An 18,007-nucleotide genomic window follows, 5' to 3' on the forward strand; every position below is an offset into this window, starting at 1 on the left:
TTGGAGGCCTCGATTACGTTTCAGTACCAAATTTGGTTTCACACGTCTCTTGCCGGTTGGTTCGCCACTCATTCTCACTGGGCTCATTTCCCGACTCATTTGATCCGCTCCGATCTGTCACCGCGTCTCAGCCTCGTCTCCACTTCTCGCTGACACCGCACCAACAAGCAACGATTTTGTCGTCCACTCGCACAGAGTCGCAGCCTTGTCGTTGGACCTCCCACGATTTTATCGCATCTCAAGCTCAACATCGGCTTCAAACCGTCGCTCTCTAGACCCCGTCTTCAAACTCGCCCATCACGTCGCCGCCATGGCCATCGACAAAATTGTCACCGAGCCCAGCCTCGTTGCTGTCCTGCAGATATCCGACCAGGCACGCGATCAGGCCGAATCCCTCGTCAAGGTCGTCGAAGAAATCGGCGACGGGACCCTCTCTGCCGAAGAGCAAGCAGACGTCGCGAAGCAGCAGAAGCTCCTCTTCACAAACATTTCGCATCTGCGAGGACTTCATCGGAACGCCTGCTTCTCCGCGCGCGAAACAAAGACCGAGACTGCCGAGGCGCGTCAAGAAGTTGACCGTTTGCATCTCCAGCTCCAGAACCTGTTCTACGAGCAGCGACATCTTCAGGGAGAGATTTCAGCTTGCGAGTCTTACGAGTGCGTAGCTGCCGTGCAGCATCATCGTCGCCATTGACACGGGTGGAGTACTAACTCGTGCTGGCAGTCACAAATATCAACAACTCCCTCTCATCCCTTTGGAAGAATTCCTCACCCAACACCCCGAACACGCAAACGATGATGAAAACACATTGATGGTGGCCCGCATCGATCACGAACGAGCCGAGCGCGAGGCATTGGAGCAGCAGAGACAGGAACTTCTGAAGCGGAAACAGAAACTGATTGCCGACAACAAGCGAAGGAAGGATGACCTGGCCAGTCTGGATAACGATCTGGAAAAGTTCATCGACGTAAGCCCCCCACACGTGCTTGAGTGGTTTAGTCCATTCTATGCGATCAGAAACTTACATATCTCAGGCCGCGAAACCCATCCAGAAGCTGTTCGAAAAAGCACCATAAACGAATGACGATGATGACGACAATGACAACAAAGAGGACGGGGACATTGAGGCCCAGCGGAATCGCCAGAGCATAATACGAGAGAACCACACAAATCTCAACAAACAATGCATCTCCAAGCCTAATTCGAGGTATGCACGTCATATATTTCTATCCAATAAGGATGAAGGGCTGAGACTCTTAATTCAGCATGCTCGAGGAGAAATGCTGGTGTGTGTTCGACCTAGGCGGCATGAACGGCGAAAGTAAATGACTACGCTTTGGCGGAGATATCAAATCAACATTGGAAGATACCCTTTGGTTTACGGTGGGAAATGAATACAAATGAATACAGGTCGATATTGTTTCTCTGACGTCTGTATCCACCACGGGAAAGTCGAGGCCTAATAATCGACGTTTCGTTTCAGAGGCCTACATATGGAATAGGTACCACAGCACAAGACGAAGTAAATGTCATAGGCAAGGTGGAGTTGCAACAGATGCAACCTCGCCCCATTGGGGACTCAACGATGGCAGCTGTCCTATGATTGAGTACTCGTTGGACTCAAAGGGGGATGCCGACTCTCCAAGTTAAGTTAGGGATTGGACATACACGATATAGACTAAGAGCCGTCTCGCGCTAACTTGAGACTGTGTAACTGTAGAGCCAAGTCCAAGACGAGCTTGTAGGCCACTTTCTTCTCAGTACCAGTCCCGCCACTCGTGAGGGATGGTTTGTCTGGACAAGGCCCCATTTACGCCATATCTAGCCATGATAACTTGAGTCATAATTAAAAACAAGTCATTGTTTTCAATGGATACCTTGGTCACTAACACTGGTGACATTGGGACTTTGGAAAGTCGGTATCACTACGGAGTAAGCGCAAGCTTGTGAAACGGTTGGAACGGCTAGGATCTAGTTTTGCTATCCCATGACTCCCAGGATGACGGCATGACCCCCCACAACAGGGAAAGGTGCGCATCAGAAGGATTGCTGATCCATTTCCTGGCACGACTCACAGTGTTACCCGCCCAAAGCGCCTTGATCGGCTTGGAGATGGTGGCATCTCAAGATGGACGTGGAATAATTTGACAGGGGGATGCTCTCAATGCTTGAGCGTCTAGGATCCAATCGCTCAGACATGTGGCCAATGGCGGGCGAGATAGGACGGCGCTTGGAGATGGACCCAAGGTTGCCCTAATTGCTGGGTTGCAGACACCGCTTCGGCTTGAAGGTCGGGGCCGCTTTGGGTAACTTATTAGCGAGCAGTGGACTGGGCCAGTAGTAGCAACGCGTGTCGTGGACAAGCCTTACGATTGACGAGCATGTCTCAGCGGCCGACCGCGTGCCCAGAACGCCCTAAGGTCACGCCCGGGTTGTGGCGGACCAGTGAGAGGGGGCGGTGTGCAAACGTTGGCCAGCAAAGGAAACTCAAGGGTCCAAGGAAGATTTCCATGCCGCACTAGGGGTGGGTTACTAAGTCGCTTGTGACCCGAACGGACCTCAGGTGAGCTTGATGATGAACCGTCATAGAGGAGGATCACCCAGATGGAGCTAGGGGACCGATAAGGCCAAGGTGGGGGGGACGAGTAGTTCGGCGGCAGATGGCATATGTACAAGAGAACCAAAACAGGGTCTCGATGAGCGTAGTGGAGGAGACGAATGGTTGGTGTGAAGGGAATGATTGGTTTACAGATATGCGTGACCCAGTCCATTGTGCAGAGTCGGCTTGGGGGCGTACATGGAAGTGGTGCAACCATCCAATATCAAACACGGCCACTGGCAGCACAGTGCAAGCCGGCATCGGCTTTTGTATCACATGGACGAAGGCATCGTAGACGGGAACGTTTCATCAACCCACCCGAGCTCCATCTTCCAGATCGTTTCCTCGCCTCGGCTCTTTTCTCGTACCAGACGAGCCAAGACGCACGTCAGGGTTTGACATGCGGCGAGGAGTAGCTGTGTACGCCGTGCGAGCTGGTTGGCTTGCCCGTGTGGTGGTGTTTAGTGTCCTCAGTTGAGTAAAGACCGTTCCGGAGCAATGACGCCAGGGTGCATGAAACGAGACAAGAGGCTCTAATTCGCAACGGAACGGTGGAGGGAGGTCACTTAACATTCTCCAGACATTGCCTAAGCATGGGTCCCCTTGCCCAACAAGCCGGCTAGGGAAGTGGGAGAACGGTAGAGGGGTCCAGAATAAACCGAAAAACAATACCAAACCCGAAAATAAAGGACCAGGGTAGCGGACCACCCAGGGAAATCAGAACAAAAGCCATCTCATCCAGCCCGGAAAAAGGGACTTCATGTGCTAAACGCAACACAGTGCACAGTGCTCCGTACAGTGCCGCATACAGCCACGGGGCATCTGAACGGACCGGGGGGGCCAGGAAATCCAGGAACCGACAGATCAGCGGGGCCGAGCGACAAGCTACGAACGAACTGGGCTGCCAATGGCTTGGAGAGTGACGGTCAAGATCAATGAGTTGGGGCTACCCAAAGAATCTAGCCTGCCGAAAGTAAAATAAAAAATCTTCCATCCTCAAACCCCAGCCGGTGGGTTTGCTCAGTGAACAGCCCTCCCAGCGACAGGCCTTTTTCGCTTTCCTCCCGCCCCAACCCAGAGCACGCTAGGATTCTCAGGGGTGGCCTGCACCGCAGATTTTGATGTCCCGTTTGGGAAATTTCGCTATTCTCAAAGCGAATAAGACGTTCTGTCCAGCGCAGATGTCTCACGATGGGCACGACATGTACAAGGACAAACATGGACCCTCCGCGTACAACTCGGGACCTAATTTGACCAATGTCACCCAAACAAGCTCACATACCGCGGACGACTTCCCGTCAAGTACCCCCTAATGTGGCTGTGAGGCTGTGAGGTGCAAAAGGCCTTACACGATCAGACTCCTTCGTGCAATTTACGTATAACAGTCACAGTACGTATGTAGAATTCGTTTGCGATGGATAGGTATGGACCTCTAAACGCCACCTGGTAGCAGCTCCTGCGTTTCGTTCATCGATTGATCTTCTGTCGGGGGCGCACTGTGCTCCGTACATTGTAAAACGGGCAATGGTGCTGAGCCCACCTCCTCAATTGAAGCCTGACGAAGAGGCATCCCGTGAATCAAGCGTACTGACTAGACATGGGTGTATATCGTTAAAAGTATGAAATGGGGATCTGGCTGCGGCGTCGGCCATCCATCCAAGCTGGATCTGGATTCGGGTGCCCAGCAGCCTCCACAAGGCCTGCGCAACATTTCACCTAGGGCCGTGCGAACTGGGGGCTGGCTAGGTTGAGTGCTCCGCTGGCCAACGCTGGCTTTCTATATGCTCCGTGGCTCGATTCGCCAGCTGTGAGTGGTCGGGGCTGTGAGCAGCGGACTGTGTGTTATTGGGTATGGGCTAAAGGGCTATGACTGTGCCCAGTACAGTGTGATTTTGTTTGTCTTGTGGAAACATGACAACAAATGAGGTCCCCATGCTTCATGCCTCATGCCCGCTCGCTCTTCAGCTTCCTCCTCGCTCTCCACGGCACCATCCAACCGTTCGGCGAACATTGCTTTGTGCCTACCTAGCCACATCTCATGCGCTTCTGCTCTACCGTCAGAGTTATCTGGAGTTCAGCACGCACTACCTTTGTCACATGGGTCTCTACCACTAGTTCTCCGATGCACTATCATAGCCTCATGCCCAGCCTTGAACCGTCTCGACTTGACTCGGGTGTGGGAGGTGTGTGGGAGGCGTGTGGGAGGTACTGCTAACTTGGATCATGTCTCCCCTGCCCCTTGCCTTTTCCTCATCCATCCATCCATCCTCAGTGCGGGCGTGGTTGGTGAGTTACAGCTAGCTTAGGTCGTCCATTGCGACCTCTCCCGGGGGTCAATGGGTCAACGGGGTCAAGCTGCTATGTACTAGGAGCTTAACAGGCCTTTGCTAATCTGCACTATCGGTACTTCACGTTGACCGCTGCCCTGTCACTAAACTTGGTCGTCCGTTGCCGTCCCGTTACCTCACTCACTTCACTCGCCTCTCTCTCCGTCATGTGCGTGTGTGCTTGGTCGTGCCTTCCCTCCCCTCTTTCGCCAGGCTGACATCTTCCTCGAGGTGTTCAGCCTCTTCCACACTTACTCTCTGTCTCCCCGGTCTAGCTCCTTCCTCCCATTCAAGCTATTCCTCCGTTTCTTTCTCCTTCCTCCCTCCCTCCCTCTCTTCCTCAACTCCTCTCATACCCGCCACCACTTTTCTTCTTCTCCTCCATCTACATCCACTTCTCTCTTGGCCGTCGGTGCCTTCTTGGTGCTCTCCCTTTAGGCCTCCTTTCTCTCATCCCTGGACCTCGACTGCGCGCCTCCTTTAACCTGCCCGCTAGCTGCCAACCATGTCTCTCTTCTTCTGGGTGTCGCGGCGCGCTGGCGGCCTGAGCATGATAGTACTCATTGCGCTCTGCTACTGGGTCATCTCGCAGGAATCCTCGGTTGAAAAACATCGATACAAGTATGAACAGCCCGACAGCCAAGGTTCGTACTACTCTTCAACCTCCACTACCGGTGCCGGTATTTGGACCTACGCCTTCGCCTATTACTGCCTCTTCATTCACGTCCTCGTCTGTCTCTTTCCGATGCGAGCCTGCTGGACTATCTGGAACCTCACCCAGACCCTCAAACGTGCCGCCCACAGCAACTCTCTACTCGACCTCAAGAAGCTCGCCTCGCGCCGTAGCTCATACACCTCTGTGTCGAGCTCCGAGACCCTCACCTCGAGCCACAACGGCGGTTCCTCGTCCACCACTAGCGAAGCTGGCGACCTCGATCCTGAGTCGTACACCGACGGCGTGTCCACGGCTGCCGACAATGTGATCCACGCCATTGTTATCCCGAACTACAAGGAAGAGTACGACACTCTCAAGGAGACGCTCGAGGTTCTGGCAAGCCACCCACGTGCGCAGGATTCGTACGATGTAAGTTGCTTCTTCTAGCCGCTTTTGTGTGGATGATCTGCGCAATTTCAACGACATTTTCCTTGTCAATGTCGATGCGCAACATTGTCACAGACTGAAAAGGGTTGTTAACATTTGTCCATAGGTCTACCTCGGAATGGAGCAACGGGAGTCCAACGCTGAGACCAAAGCTTTGGGTCTCATTCAACAATTCGCCAAAAAGTTCCGATCAATTGATTTCACCCTGCACCCGTCAGAAATTCCTGGTGAGGCTGCTGGAAAGGGCAGCAACATCGGTTGGGCTGCTCGCAAGCTGAGTGCCAAGTACTCGATGGGAGTCAGAAAAGACGTAATTATCACTGGGATTGATGGTATGTGCGCCCCTTGGCATGAGATTAGCTTCTCACGGTACCACACCTTATATGCTTGTTGTTGACGAGGGTTATTCCCGACACTACAGCTGACAGCCACCTCGCTGCCGATTACTTCACTCTCCTCACCAATTTGCACATGTCCTACCCAGAAACAGCAACGACGACTGTTTACGCAGCTCCCATCATTTTTGATCGCAATGCGCATAATGTCCACCCCCTGGTCCGCGTCGCCGACATCGTCTGGGTCGCCGCTGGCATGTCCGGCCTCTACCCCAGTTCCAGTATTGCCCCACCCACATCCGTATACTCTCTGCCTCTAGATCTCGTCGACCGTGTAGGTGGCTGGGATTGCGATGGTGAGGCCATTGGTGAAGATTTGCACATGTACATCAAGTGCTTTTTCGCCCTCAACGGAAACCTGACCAGTCGCATCATCAACTGCCCGGTCAGCCAGAGCAACGTTACTGGTGCAGGCGGTCCCGGTTGGCGTGGCGCTTACGCTGATATCAATGCTCGGTACAAGCAGGCCCTTCGTCACATGTGGGGTGCTCTCGACACAGGTTTTGCGATGCGGAAGCTGGTGGAAATGTGGCAGGAGCGAAAGCACACATCCCGCGCATACCAACCTCTTCATTGCACCCACGCCGACGGTGCGGACCTGTTCATCCCCGAGAGCCAGCTCAATGACGACGGCGCAGACCAACCTACCGACAATGGCATCTTCTCTGATATTACCAAGGACACGATCAAGGAGCCCCATTGGGAGCACGTGTTTTACATGGTTCACCGAATCTTCGAGGCCCATTTCCTCCCGGTTCACATGGCCATTCTTGTCATTGCATCTACGGTTTACGTCAAGGTCATGGACGGCAAGGATGACCCGCACAATCTGGCTTGGCTCTTCAACTGGTGCAACGTGATCCGAATCTTTGGCTTCCTTCAAATCTCCATTTACCTTTTCATGTACGAGAGCTTTCATCGCGTCAGTGTCGCCGCCCGCGAGAAGGCCATGGTCAAGGCCGGCATGGCTGATGGAATGGATTTCTCTCGACGAAGCCTGGGCAAGAACTGGAAAGACTACCTCATGGTCCCTCTTGTGGCCCCGTTGTACGGTACGATCCCTAGCGCCCAGGCATTGATCTGTCAGCTTTGGAATCAGAACCTGGTGTATACTGTCAGCAAGAAGGCGACTCGGAGACATGCGCCGCCTGTGGTGAGGGTGGATGACATGGCCTAGGCAGCGACTGAGAAGGCTATCGCCCAATTGAGATAGCACGGCATTGTACAAAGGGTACATTGATATTGCGGAGTCATGATGCGATTCGATTACGGGCAGAATGACCTAAAGCGAAGTGTATATACGGCATGAGTTTCCGTCTTGGTCGGTACAGATGGGCATTGGCATTGCGATTTTTCAGCTTCAAGGAGGCTCGTTCGGCGTTAAAGGGATCTGCATCAGCATCAGCATCAATGGTGCCACAGGTGTTGCATAGACTAGCTCTTAGATAGGAGATAGTAGACTAGATATGGGCAGGGCGGTAATATTGCAAGGGGAGAGGATGCCCAGGACAAGTTCTGGCATGGCCGCATCAGAGGCGAAACAGACGGTTGGAAATAAGCCTAATCACATAATCCCATAGTATTTAATACCACCGGAAGAATCCGACGACTTCCGATGGAGGTCGGCGAAGATGGTTCTCATTTATGAAGACGAGATTGCCAGTGCAATGCATAAAATATAGTGCCACTGAAGCCATGATAGATTCATAGACGCCGAGCAGGTGAAGAACGGGTAGAAGTGGAGTGCGCTGGTCAAAAAGTACGACCGAGCTGGACGTGGCCGAGTTCCGATGGGCTTCGGATACTAAGTGCAGGACGGCCAATCAGAGGCGGGCTGCATGCCAATTCAGTCATTTTCAGTCCAATGCTCCAACAACGAACTCCGACCGCTCAAGTATGTTCCAGCCGGGACGGGTCAAAGGCTGCACACGTCGGCGACCAAATAGTCCGGTAGAGTTATTTAAATGGTGGTTGCTGGCGTGTTTCCTTCCAGGGGAGTTCGGATCTCGATTCCTTCTCTTCAAATATGATTGTTTGAAGCTGGGTGACTTGACACTCGATCCATCTATCTATCCATCGACTCCAAATCTATCTTCAGAACCAAATCGCCTACAAAGAACCTCCTATCAGCAGCCATGTCTGCGAAACAAGTTCGCATTGGCGTCTTCATCCCCTCGGGTGCGCAAGCACTCGATGTCGCGACCGTCGACGTCCTGGCCGTCATGTCCAAGGAGTATCTTGGCATTCTGCCAATGCTCCCAGCGCACATGGCCGAGCTGGCCCCGAGCGTGACCATCTCGTACATCACGACGCCAGAGCAGGGCCCGGAGATCCCCCTCACGGCCCACATGACCATAAAGGCAACGCACTCATACGAGGAGCCGGAGGTGGCGCCCGGCCAGCTCGACATTGTCATCATCCCCGGCCCGGACCCATTTGATCCGCTTGAGGAGGGCGGCCTCAAGTGGCTCCGGGCGCAGTTTGAGACACCTGGCGTGGATATCTTGAGCGTATGCACGGGTCTCTACATCTGTGGTGCGGCGGGGATTTTGAAGGGCAAGACGGCGAGTGGGCCGAGAGGACTTCAGGATGATCTGATTAAGAAGTTTCCGGGTGTGAAGCTAGTGGGAGAGAAGTACCGTTGGGTCCAAGACGGGAACCTGTGGTCAAGTGGTGAGTTATCCGCTCCTCTCGATTCTGCCATATTCCATTGCCATAATTCAGCTGGAACTAACACCGAGTACAGGTGGTATCACTAATGGCAACGACCTCATGGCAGCATACGCAAAGGCCTGTGGGCGGTGGGCCCAGCCAGTGGCCGAGTTAGGACCGGTGCTGACGGATGTTGGCGACCGCGGACAAATCTACGGCGAGAGCCCGAACCGATTTTTGCTCGGCATTGCGTGGACACTCATCAGGGGATGGTTTGCCAGCTTTGGGTCGTCGTCTCCTAAGGACAAATCAGTCTGATTGTTCCTGGGTCGCATGAGCCATTGGGCCTAGCAAAGAGGACCGGGAGCTTGTGGGTGGCACATCGGTTATATTGTATATTAGTAGAGAACCTACGTATTTGCCCACCCGGGCCTGTTTGTTACAGAGTAGAATTCAGGGTGGCGCGTACCGACGATTCAGCATAGCATTTCGTTCTTCCCAGACCGCTTCAGAGCATCGACGATCCCCAGGCCAGGCAAGGATGCACAACACCTCCTTCCTACCCCACAGCCCGTCTTGCCTTCGTCTTGCCTTGCGGTGACCCAATTGGCCCAGGTTTCTCTTGTCGCTAAAATACAGTTATTCGTATGGGGATGGTGTCTGTAATCCCACGTGCTACACGGCTTTGGCGGTTTCTGTGCTACTGTCATGGCCGCTTCAGGCGCTTCTAGGCTGGCCGTTTCGTGGATACCAGTTTGCAGGCCGCCTGGGAAAATCTGCACAGTAGCGGGGCGTCTCTCCGACCCTCTGGTTGCTGAGACAGCGCTCGCCCCGTTGCGATAAGGGTCTTATCTCCATCTCTCATTGGTCACCTCTGTTTTGGTAGTGGGGGCAGCGCTGGCGCAGGCTGTCCAGGACCCAGAAAAAAATTTCGAAGCTCTGGAGATGCTTCCTGAAATCTTTTGGTTTTCTCTTCCCGTCGTGAACTCCATCTCTCATCTCACACCATAAAACTCTTTCTTTCCTTCCACTCTTCCGCAACTCCCTCTCCCCAAGTATACCCCTTCTCTCTCTACAGACCTCTTCTACCTCACCTCACAACCGCCACAATGTCTGCCGTTCCCGGCCCCGTCTATGGCCTCGAGGTCCCGCCTGGCGAGATCCTCATCCCGGCCGCGATGGAGTTCCCTGCCTCTGTAAGTTCTGCTCCAGCCCATTGGTGCTGTCAAATATCATGCTACGGCTTCCTGTCGCTGTGCCGGGTGCGCCGACACTCGCCAGCGCGCGCCGCCAGCTTCCCATGACCGCTGCCACGCCTATCGCATCTGCCTGCTAACCGCCAAAATCACAGTTCCGCATCACCATGGCTGCTGTCGATCCCACTGAGGAGCCTGAGGCCGATGACGAGGGCAACGTTCCCTCCGTCCCTCGTTCCACTCTCCGACTGGTCAAGCGCGCCTTCCCCGGTCTTAACGACGAGGACGATGAGATTGACGAGGAGTACATGAGGGCCCTTATGGGAGCCTCTGATGATGATGATGAGGACGACGAGGATGAGGAGGCCAACGGTGGTCCCAGCGACCCCGCCAAGTCCAAGAAGCAGAAGCAGGCTGCTGCCATCAAGAAGCTCCTCGAGGCCAGCCAGGAGTCCTCCGATGAGGAGATGGAAGACGCCAAGCCCAACGGCAAGGCCAAGGGTAAGGCCAAGGCCACCAAGGAGGAGGAGGAGGATGACGAGGAGGAAGATGATGAGGAGGACTCTGATGATGACAGCGAGGATGGCGCTGATCTCGAGAACTTTGTCATCTGCACCCTCGACACCGAGAGGGTACGACCACCCCAACCCCCCCTTGCCCATTTCTTGATGCATTTCAGTCCACTAACAGTCTGCACAGAACTACCAGCAGCCCCTCGACATCACCGTCAACCACGGTGAGAAGGTCTTCTTCGTTGTCACTGGTACCCACACCGTCTACCTCACCGGCAACTACATCATGGATGATGATGAAGATGAGGATGACGAGGATGAGGACGACTATGACCTTTCCCCCGATGAGCTCGAGTACGCCCTCGGCGAGGACGCGAGCGATGATGAGAGTGACGAGCTCGACGGTCTCGACGACCCCCGTGTCACCGAGGTCGACTCCGAGGAGGAGGCCCCCAAGCTGGTCTCCGTCAAGAAGGGCAAGAACAAGCGCACCGCTGAGGAGGCTACCGAGGGTCTCGATGAGCTCATCACCAAGGAGGACACCAAGCTGTCCAAGAAGCAGCAGAAGAAGCTCAAGAACAACAAGGGCGAGCCCGTTGCCACCGAGGACAGCAAGAAGAAGGTCCAGTTCGCCAAGAACCTCGAACAGGGCCCCACCGGCTCTGGCGAGAAGGCCAAGCAGACCAAGGCTGCCACTGGTGTCAAGGTTGTCCAGGGCGTTACCATTGACGACCGTACCGCCGGCAACGGTCGCACTGCCAAGAACGGCGACACCGTCGGTGTCCGATACATCGGCAAGCTCGCTAACGGCCAGCAGTTTGATGGTGAGTGATGAAAACCCTGAACAGAAACTGTGCCGCCTACTAACACACTACAGCCAACAAGAAGGGTAAGCCTTTTGCCTTCAAGGTCGGCAAGGGTCAAGTCATCAAGGGCTGGGACATCGGTGTCGTCGGCATGGCTATTGGCGGCGAGCGTCGCCTGACCATTCCCGCCCACCTTGCCTACGGCTCTCGTGGCATGCCCGGCATCCCCGCCAACAGCCAGCTGACCTTCGACGTCAAGCTGCTCGAGATCAAGTGAGCGTAAGGCCTATGCTAAGCGTTCTTGATCCAGCGTCCACTGGGAGTGGGCGGCGTGTACTAATACCCTCCTGTGGCCCGCCGCCTATGGATATAAATGGGCTATCAGCTGGGTGACGACAATTTTCTGGGTTTTGGGTTCCTTCCATCTGCTCACTTTGTACGCTACATGCGATGAACAGGAGCCCTAGACCTGCGCCTTCCGCAAAGATGCGGTGTTCACCAAAAGGACGTCGCTTCGCGGTCGGGTAGAGCAGGGATGATGGGGCGAGGACCTGCATTGCATGAATGGCGTCTCACGAAAAGGTTTTTCTCTTTGATGCCGCAGGATGTCCCTCGGCAGTTGCAACGGATGATTGATTAGGGCCGGTTGTGTAGGTAATAGGGATTTGCCAATAAAGACTTCTTATGTTGATACGATACGCTCCATGAGGGTTGGTTTCCTTGTGAAGTTGAAGTGTTTATGAAGTGTGTAGAGGCAGACAATGCCTAATGTCGACGAATGGTTGTAGAGTCGTCTGCTCCTTCTTTCATGTTGAAGTCCTGGTCTTTCCCTGCAAAACCATGACAAGTGGGTTGCGGGAAGCTGGGTCCTGCAACTAACTGCTCTTCACAACTCTCCTGTGGATTGTTTCTCCCTTTGCCATCATCATCTCGTCATCATCTGACGGTCCCCATTCCCCCCAACCACTAGTAGCACAATTAGGTCTCCATTCCAGTCATTCACTTCTTTCTTTGGAGACTTCATCGCTTTTTCTTACTTCATTATTGGTACCAATTTACATGTTGACTACCCTGGAACAGCACCATGGGTCCAACCATGCACCGCCAAGGCAGCCCCCCATTAATGCATACGCTTTCATTCGACTCAATTGAATCCCCTCCCAAATCATCCATGCCATGTCCTCCTCCTCGAGATATTGCTGCCGGCCAGCATGTGCTGAGGCTCCGTCACACTAGCTCAAAGGTGTGGTCCGACATCCGGGGCGCCATCAAGGCAATCGGGAGAAGCAGTAACGGCAGTAAGGGGACACTTTGAGTCTTAACAAGTCCACAACTTATGATTACTAGGTTTTCAAGATCCAACGGTGGCCAAATGGACTCCCAGAGGCACCACCCCCGAACCCTGCCACGGCAAGATTATCGCTGTGAATAACGAACGAGTTTTCCCCTCAACACCCCAAGTCAAAGGCATAACTCCTAAGGATATCCTTAGAAAGCTACGGCTCAAACACCCAGCTCTAGCTTCAAACACTACGGTTGTGCTTCGAACGCCTCCCCTCCGGGGTCGAAGTTCACTCCAAGCTCTAACCAGCGTCCACTTCCCATCATCCAGCGAGCTCGGTTCGTCGCACTCTTCAAATGAGACAAGCAAGATGTCCACTGCCGCTGACGAGTCAACACGAAAGACTTCGGTGGACTCGCGATTCTCGTGTTCGACCAAACCCACAGCAAACAGACGGCATAGCAGGCGAAATCCATGGACACGATCAAGCCCAGAGGGCGGTGCTCTTAATACCATACAGGAGTCGGGTATCTCTTTGGCGCAACCTACCGTCGAGACCGTAGAGAGAGCTGCCGCTGCCAAGATCTACCTGGAGACGAAGTTCAACGAGTTGCTGCACAAGCCCAACACGCGAGGAGTCCGGCGACAGTATCTCGAGTCCCAGCTCTACTACAGCCCTCACCTTACCCTGGAGCAGAAACAAGCCATTTACGAGTCCTTCAACAACCAAGAGACATGGCACCTGAGAGAAATACGGGTGATGAAATCACAAAGTCTTGCCGTTGGGAGGGAGGAATCGGCTTGTCCGTACCTCGACCATTACGAGCCCCTCCAAGTCTTGGGAAAGGGAAGCTTTGGGGTTGTCCGGCTGGTTCGGGAGAAGCATGCCACAGGACACACATTTTCAAGACAAGTGTATGCGATGAAAGTGATTCGAAAGTCCGAAATGCTGCGAAGTTGCCAAGAGGGCCACTTGAGGGCTGAGAGAGACTTCCTTGTCGCGTCCGAGGGATCGAACTGGTGGGTGTTCCTAATAATTCTGGCGAAGATTTGAAGGATGGACTTGCTGACATTGTTACCACTAGGGTTGTTCCCTTAATATCCAGCTTTCAAGACACCAATCATCTCTACTTGGTGATGGAATACATGCCAGGCGGGGACTTTCTGGGGCTATTAATCCGGGAAAATATTCTCCATGAATCTGTTGCGCGCTTCTACATAGCTGAGATGATCTTGGCTGTCGAAGAAGCACACCGCCTTAAATTCATTCATCGAGATATCAAACCGGACAACTTTCTCATCTCCGCATCAGGACATCTCAAGATCTCAGATTTTGGCCTTGCCTTCGATGGCCACTGGTCCCATGACGCCTCGTACTATAATTGCCACCGGTATTCGTTGGTTCGAAAGCTTGGGATCAATGTTAGCGGAGATGAAGTTGACCAAAAGAGCAACCGCGGGATGCTGACACAGTTCGAATGGTACAAATCACTCGTCGAGGGCCTGGAGCGGCACGGAAAGTTTCCCATCGATGCGGACGAAGACCTTGAGGACCTCGTCGGTTGGAGAAACCAGCATGGAAACCGCACGGCCGCGAATTCCGTTGTCGGAACGAGCCAGTACATGGCCCCTGAAGTTGTCTTGGGGCAGAAATACGATGGCAGATGCGATTAGTAGAGCATCGGCATCATCCTGTATGAGTGTCTGTACGGGCACACGCCGTTTCTGTCAGAGGAAGGACGGAAACAAACCAAGCGGAATATTCAGGTGAGTATCGCATTAGGCCGAGCAGGTGTTGGTTTGCCAAAACTTACACCCGATAGGATTACAAGAGTCACTTCTACTTTCCCCAGAGACCCCTCGCCAGCGATAAATGTAAAGATTTGATATTCCGTCTGATGCAAGACAAGGAACATCGGCTCTGCTCAAGAAGATACTATATGAAGGACCGCAGTCAACCTGATGGCTCCCGATTCAGGGACTTCTTTGGGCGGCATGTCTTCCCAGACGATGCAGAGGATATCAAGTCGCACCGCTGGTTCAAGAACGTACCTTGGGACCGCCTGCAGACAATAACTCCCCCGTTCATCCCAAATATCGAGGGCGCAGATGATACACACTATTTCGATGAATCAGATATCATCGACGATTGGTCGGAGTCGTCGCCCTCAGGGGCTATCTTGACCCCTGAAGATGTACGGCAAGTGTTGCGTGACTTCGAGCCGCGGGTACAGAGCCAAGCGGTTAAGCTCATTGAATCTCCATTCGACTCGACGAAGCTACGGAAGATGGACCGTCAGATCGAGGAGTCGCGGGAGCTGAGGTTGGAAGAGAAGGAGATGCTTAAGCACTTTGTGAGGCTATATGGCCAGAAAGAGCGCAAGCGACCTAGGGATATTTTGCTGCGGGACAATAATATCAAGGACGGCGTAATGGACATCAGAAAGAAAACGGCCTTTATGGGCTACACTTGGCGGAGGATGAGACCAGGGGGTTATACGGCCACGAGAGTGACCGACTGAGGGCGGATGGCTACTGAAATGCTCGTCTAACGAGCAACGAGGGGCGAGACAAGACTCGAAAGGCGGCCATGAAGCCGATTATGAATAACAGTAGTAGCAGTAGCAATAACAGCAACAGCAGCAGTATTATTATTAATAGACATTATTTACTATAGATTCATTACTCCTTACCATTTGATATCAAGTACGTTTCCAGCTTTCATGATTCTTATCCATGACTCATCAATTTCAACAAACATTCGATTCATTGCGTCTTTGAACGCATCGCAGCACTGCCACCAGTCTCCGTCTCAGTCAGGGCAACCAGGTCTCCAGATGCTACGGCCTTCGCGTTGCGAATCTCCCAATCAAATTCCTTGAGGCCGCGGATCTCCCAAGAAAAGAAGAGCAGCGAAAGGAGCCCATCCACAACGCCGGCGACTAATCCCAGACTGCTGACAAGCATCAGGATGAAGGCAACAAAGTTGGCAGGGCTGAACCAAACGCCGACCAAGCAGGCGACCCAAACGATCAGGGCAACGAAGAAGTGGACGCCTCGCCAGTAGCGCTGACGAACTTCGCGAAGGGTGTACTTGTGGATCATGGCGAGGATCTCGTCGTAGACGGCCATGGGGAGAGGTTCGTCGTCGGGGTTATGGAATAGCTGCAGGTCCGGATCAGAGGGGAGTGCCCTGGGGACGGACCGGATGCTACTGGCCGGGCTGCTGTTGGCCAGGTAGGCGCCTGTCTTTAGTAGGGCGGAGGGGGTTTCGGATCGAGCGTACGTCGGTGCGATCATTGACGAAGGAGTGTGCCGGGTGAGGGTTGCACGGACAGCAAAGTGGTCCGAGAGGGAGACGTGAAGGTCGGGATGGCGCTCGGTGAGGGCGACAATTGCCGTCTTGATAATCCAGCCCGGAGTTGTGGGGGGAGCTTCCGGGTCAACACCAGTGGAAGCAAAGATGTAATCCAGTCGCTTGCCTCGAGGGTCGATCGCATCCGGAGCCACATCACAAGGCTTTCCGGCTTTCAAAAGGTTCTGCTGATTCTTGGTCCAACGCCAGGTGTTGTAGACAGAGTCGCTGGTGGCGCCATTCTCGAGGAGGTTGTAGTCGGCGGTGGGGATGGGCCTGTGGCGAGCCTTCTCGGCGGGATGGTGAGCTGGACCAAGGGCGCTGTTGGGGTGGAGGACGCGCCAAACGTCGCGGACGGGAGCGTGGGCGGTGATGAGGCGGTGGGCGAGGGAGAGAGGCAGCATGTTAAAATCCCCCATGGCTACGACAAGGTGACCACGCTCAGCGGCGCCGCGGAGGAGCTTAGACATCTCCCATGCCTGGGAGGTGCGGTGACAGATGTACGAGTCGTTGGGCTCGCGCTCGTAGGGTGCGTGGGTCTGAGAGGACAGTTAGAACTGATCTGAACCATCCGGAAGCAGCTGGATGAAGCTGTCTAGTGGAGAAATGCAGAGGGCTGGACTTACATGCGTGTTGAAGACCTCAATAACGTCCTTCCTCCGTGGCCCGAATCGAATCTTGGCGCAGGCGACACCCTTGCCCACATACCAATCTCCCCGCCAGAAGGCCGTGGGACGGCCGTTGAGAGTATACTTGACCATTGTGCTCTCTTCGATGGGCCATCGGCTCAGGATGGCGAGGCCACCACCAAAGGCGCCACTGTGGTAGAACTTGCCATAGGGAAGGATCTGGCGGGTATGGCGACGGATGGCGCGGTAGTCGTCCTGAGTCCAGCACTCTTGGAGGGCGACGATGTGAGGAGCAGGGGTGAGGAGGGCAAGCTGGCGACCGATCTCGTCAAGACGGGGGGTGCGGAGGGCGGAGATGTGCAGGAGACCCCAGCAGTTGAGGGTGAGGAGGTTGAGCTCGGTGGGGAGAGCGTCCTCGTCGTCGACGGCCGTGTTGGTGGTGGGAGACGGGACGATGTTGTCGACGGCGGCGTCAGTAGCGACGGCCATAGTGACAGTGGATGCGACGGGAGAGTTGGAGACAGTCAATCGAGCCTGTGGTCGCCGAGTATGAGTGGGAGTGGGCCGAGAATCGGATCGGATGGCGAGTAGATGACGCGATTGAGTTGTAATGGTGAGTGAGAGGATGGAGTTTCGGGGCCAGGAGCGGGATCTACGGTGTCGCGGCCATGGGAAGGGTGGGATTAATAGAACGTAGACGGATACGGGGCCGATATGACACGGGGTACGACACGTGGGAGAGGAAGAAGAAAGCAGCCAGATTAAAGGAGCGTGAAGGCGCGTGAAGGCGTGTGTGAGAGTGAGAGTGAAGTCGTGAAAAAGAAAGGTGAGTGATTCCCCCCTGGACGAGACGGACGTAGTAAGTTACCCATGTCGTTAAAATGACGGCAAGGTACACCGAGGCCGTACCTTCCCACTGCCGTGCGGCGTGCCTGCCCCAAATTCGAAATCGCCAACTTCCTTGCTACGACTAGCCCAAGCTAGCTGCTATCGCGCTGCGGCACGGGATTGGTGGAGTCAGACTTTGTGCAGATTAATTTCAGGTAATTGCGTGAGCAGACTGCTTTGGGGTTGGCTGATCAGTTGCCAAGTCGTGCCGTGGCCGCTTTTCCTGTGAAATGCCCTGGCGAGCAAGAGCGCCGCAAGTCTTC

General features: G+C 54.2%; 6 protein-coding genes across 6 annotated transcripts; 5 read left to right on the forward strand and 1 right to left on the reverse strand.

Moving 5' to 3' along the window:
* Positions 1 to 310: 310 nt before the first annotated feature.
* Positions 311 to 1,077, forward strand: BGZ61DRAFT_525204 (Fms-interacting protein-domain-containing protein; the record flags this gene model as incomplete). The annotated part of the gene is made up of 3 exons (XM_046252720.1): positions 311 to 657; positions 725 to 968; positions 1,036 to 1,077. The coding sequence occupies 3 exons, from the start codon at positions 311 to 313 to the stop codon at positions 1,075 to 1,077; spliced, it is 633 nt and encodes a 210-aa protein (XP_046111787.1).
* A 4,355-nt stretch (positions 1,078 to 5,432) lies between these two features.
* BGZ61DRAFT_338588 (glycosyl transferase family group 2-domain-containing protein) lies at positions 5,433 to 7,601 on the forward strand (the record flags this gene model as incomplete). Its single annotated transcript, XM_046239144.1, has 3 exons — positions 5,433 to 6,011; positions 6,136 to 6,361; positions 6,451 to 7,601. 3 exons carry the CDS (start codon positions 5,433 to 5,435, stop codon positions 7,599 to 7,601), a joined length of 1,956 nt encoding a protein of 651 aa, XP_046111788.1.
* Positions 7,602 to 8,559: 958 nt separating this feature from the next.
* On the forward strand, positions 8,560 to 9,394 carry BGZ61DRAFT_470494 (class I glutamine amidotransferase-like protein; the record flags this gene model as incomplete). Its single annotated transcript, XM_046248082.1, has 2 exons — positions 8,560 to 9,097; positions 9,171 to 9,394. 2 exons carry the CDS (start codon positions 8,560 to 8,562, stop codon positions 9,392 to 9,394), a joined length of 762 nt encoding a protein of 253 aa, XP_046111789.1.
* Positions 9,395 to 10,023: 629 nt separating this feature from the next.
* On the forward strand, positions 10,024 to 12,249 carry BGZ61DRAFT_6711 (uncharacterized protein). The gene is made up of 4 exons (XM_046256969.1): positions 10,024 to 10,272; positions 10,428 to 10,904; positions 10,972 to 11,608; positions 11,662 to 12,249. Exons 1-4 carry the CDS (start codon positions 10,186 to 10,188, stop codon positions 11,865 to 11,867), a joined length of 1,407 nt encoding a protein of 468 aa, XP_046111790.1. The 5' UTR covers positions 10,024 to 10,185; the 3' UTR covers positions 11,868 to 12,249.
* Positions 12,250 to 12,761: 512 nt separating this feature from the next.
* Positions 12,762 to 15,490, forward strand: BGZ61DRAFT_501581 (kinase-like domain-containing protein; the record flags this gene model as incomplete). Its single annotated transcript, XM_046251709.1, has 5 exons — positions 12,762 to 12,888; positions 13,058 to 13,892; positions 13,958 to 14,510; positions 14,607 to 14,639; positions 14,696 to 15,490. The coding sequence occupies 5 exons, from the start codon at positions 12,762 to 12,764 to the stop codon at positions 15,392 to 15,394; spliced, it is 2,247 nt and encodes a 748-aa protein (XP_046111791.1). The 3' UTR covers positions 15,395 to 15,490.
* Positions 15,491 to 17,776, reverse strand: BGZ61DRAFT_437427 (Endonuclease/exonuclease/phosphatase). The gene is made up of 2 exons (XM_046244127.1): positions 16,854 to 17,776; positions 15,491 to 16,766 (listed from the first exon to the last, which is right to left on the reverse strand). Exons 1-2 carry the CDS (start codon positions 17,343 to 17,345, stop codon positions 15,639 to 15,641), a joined length of 1,620 nt encoding a protein of 539 aa, XP_046111792.1. The 5' UTR covers positions 17,346 to 17,776; the 3' UTR covers positions 15,491 to 15,638.
* Between the last annotated feature and the right edge of the window lie 231 nt (positions 17,777 to 18,007).

Source organism: Ilyonectria robusta, assembly GCF_021365365.1.
Source record: "Ilyonectria robusta strain PMI_751 chromosome Unknown BGZ61scaffold_1, whole genome shotgun sequence".
NCBI lineage: Eukaryota > Fungi > Ascomycota > Sordariomycetes > Hypocreales > Nectriaceae > Ilyonectria > Ilyonectria robusta.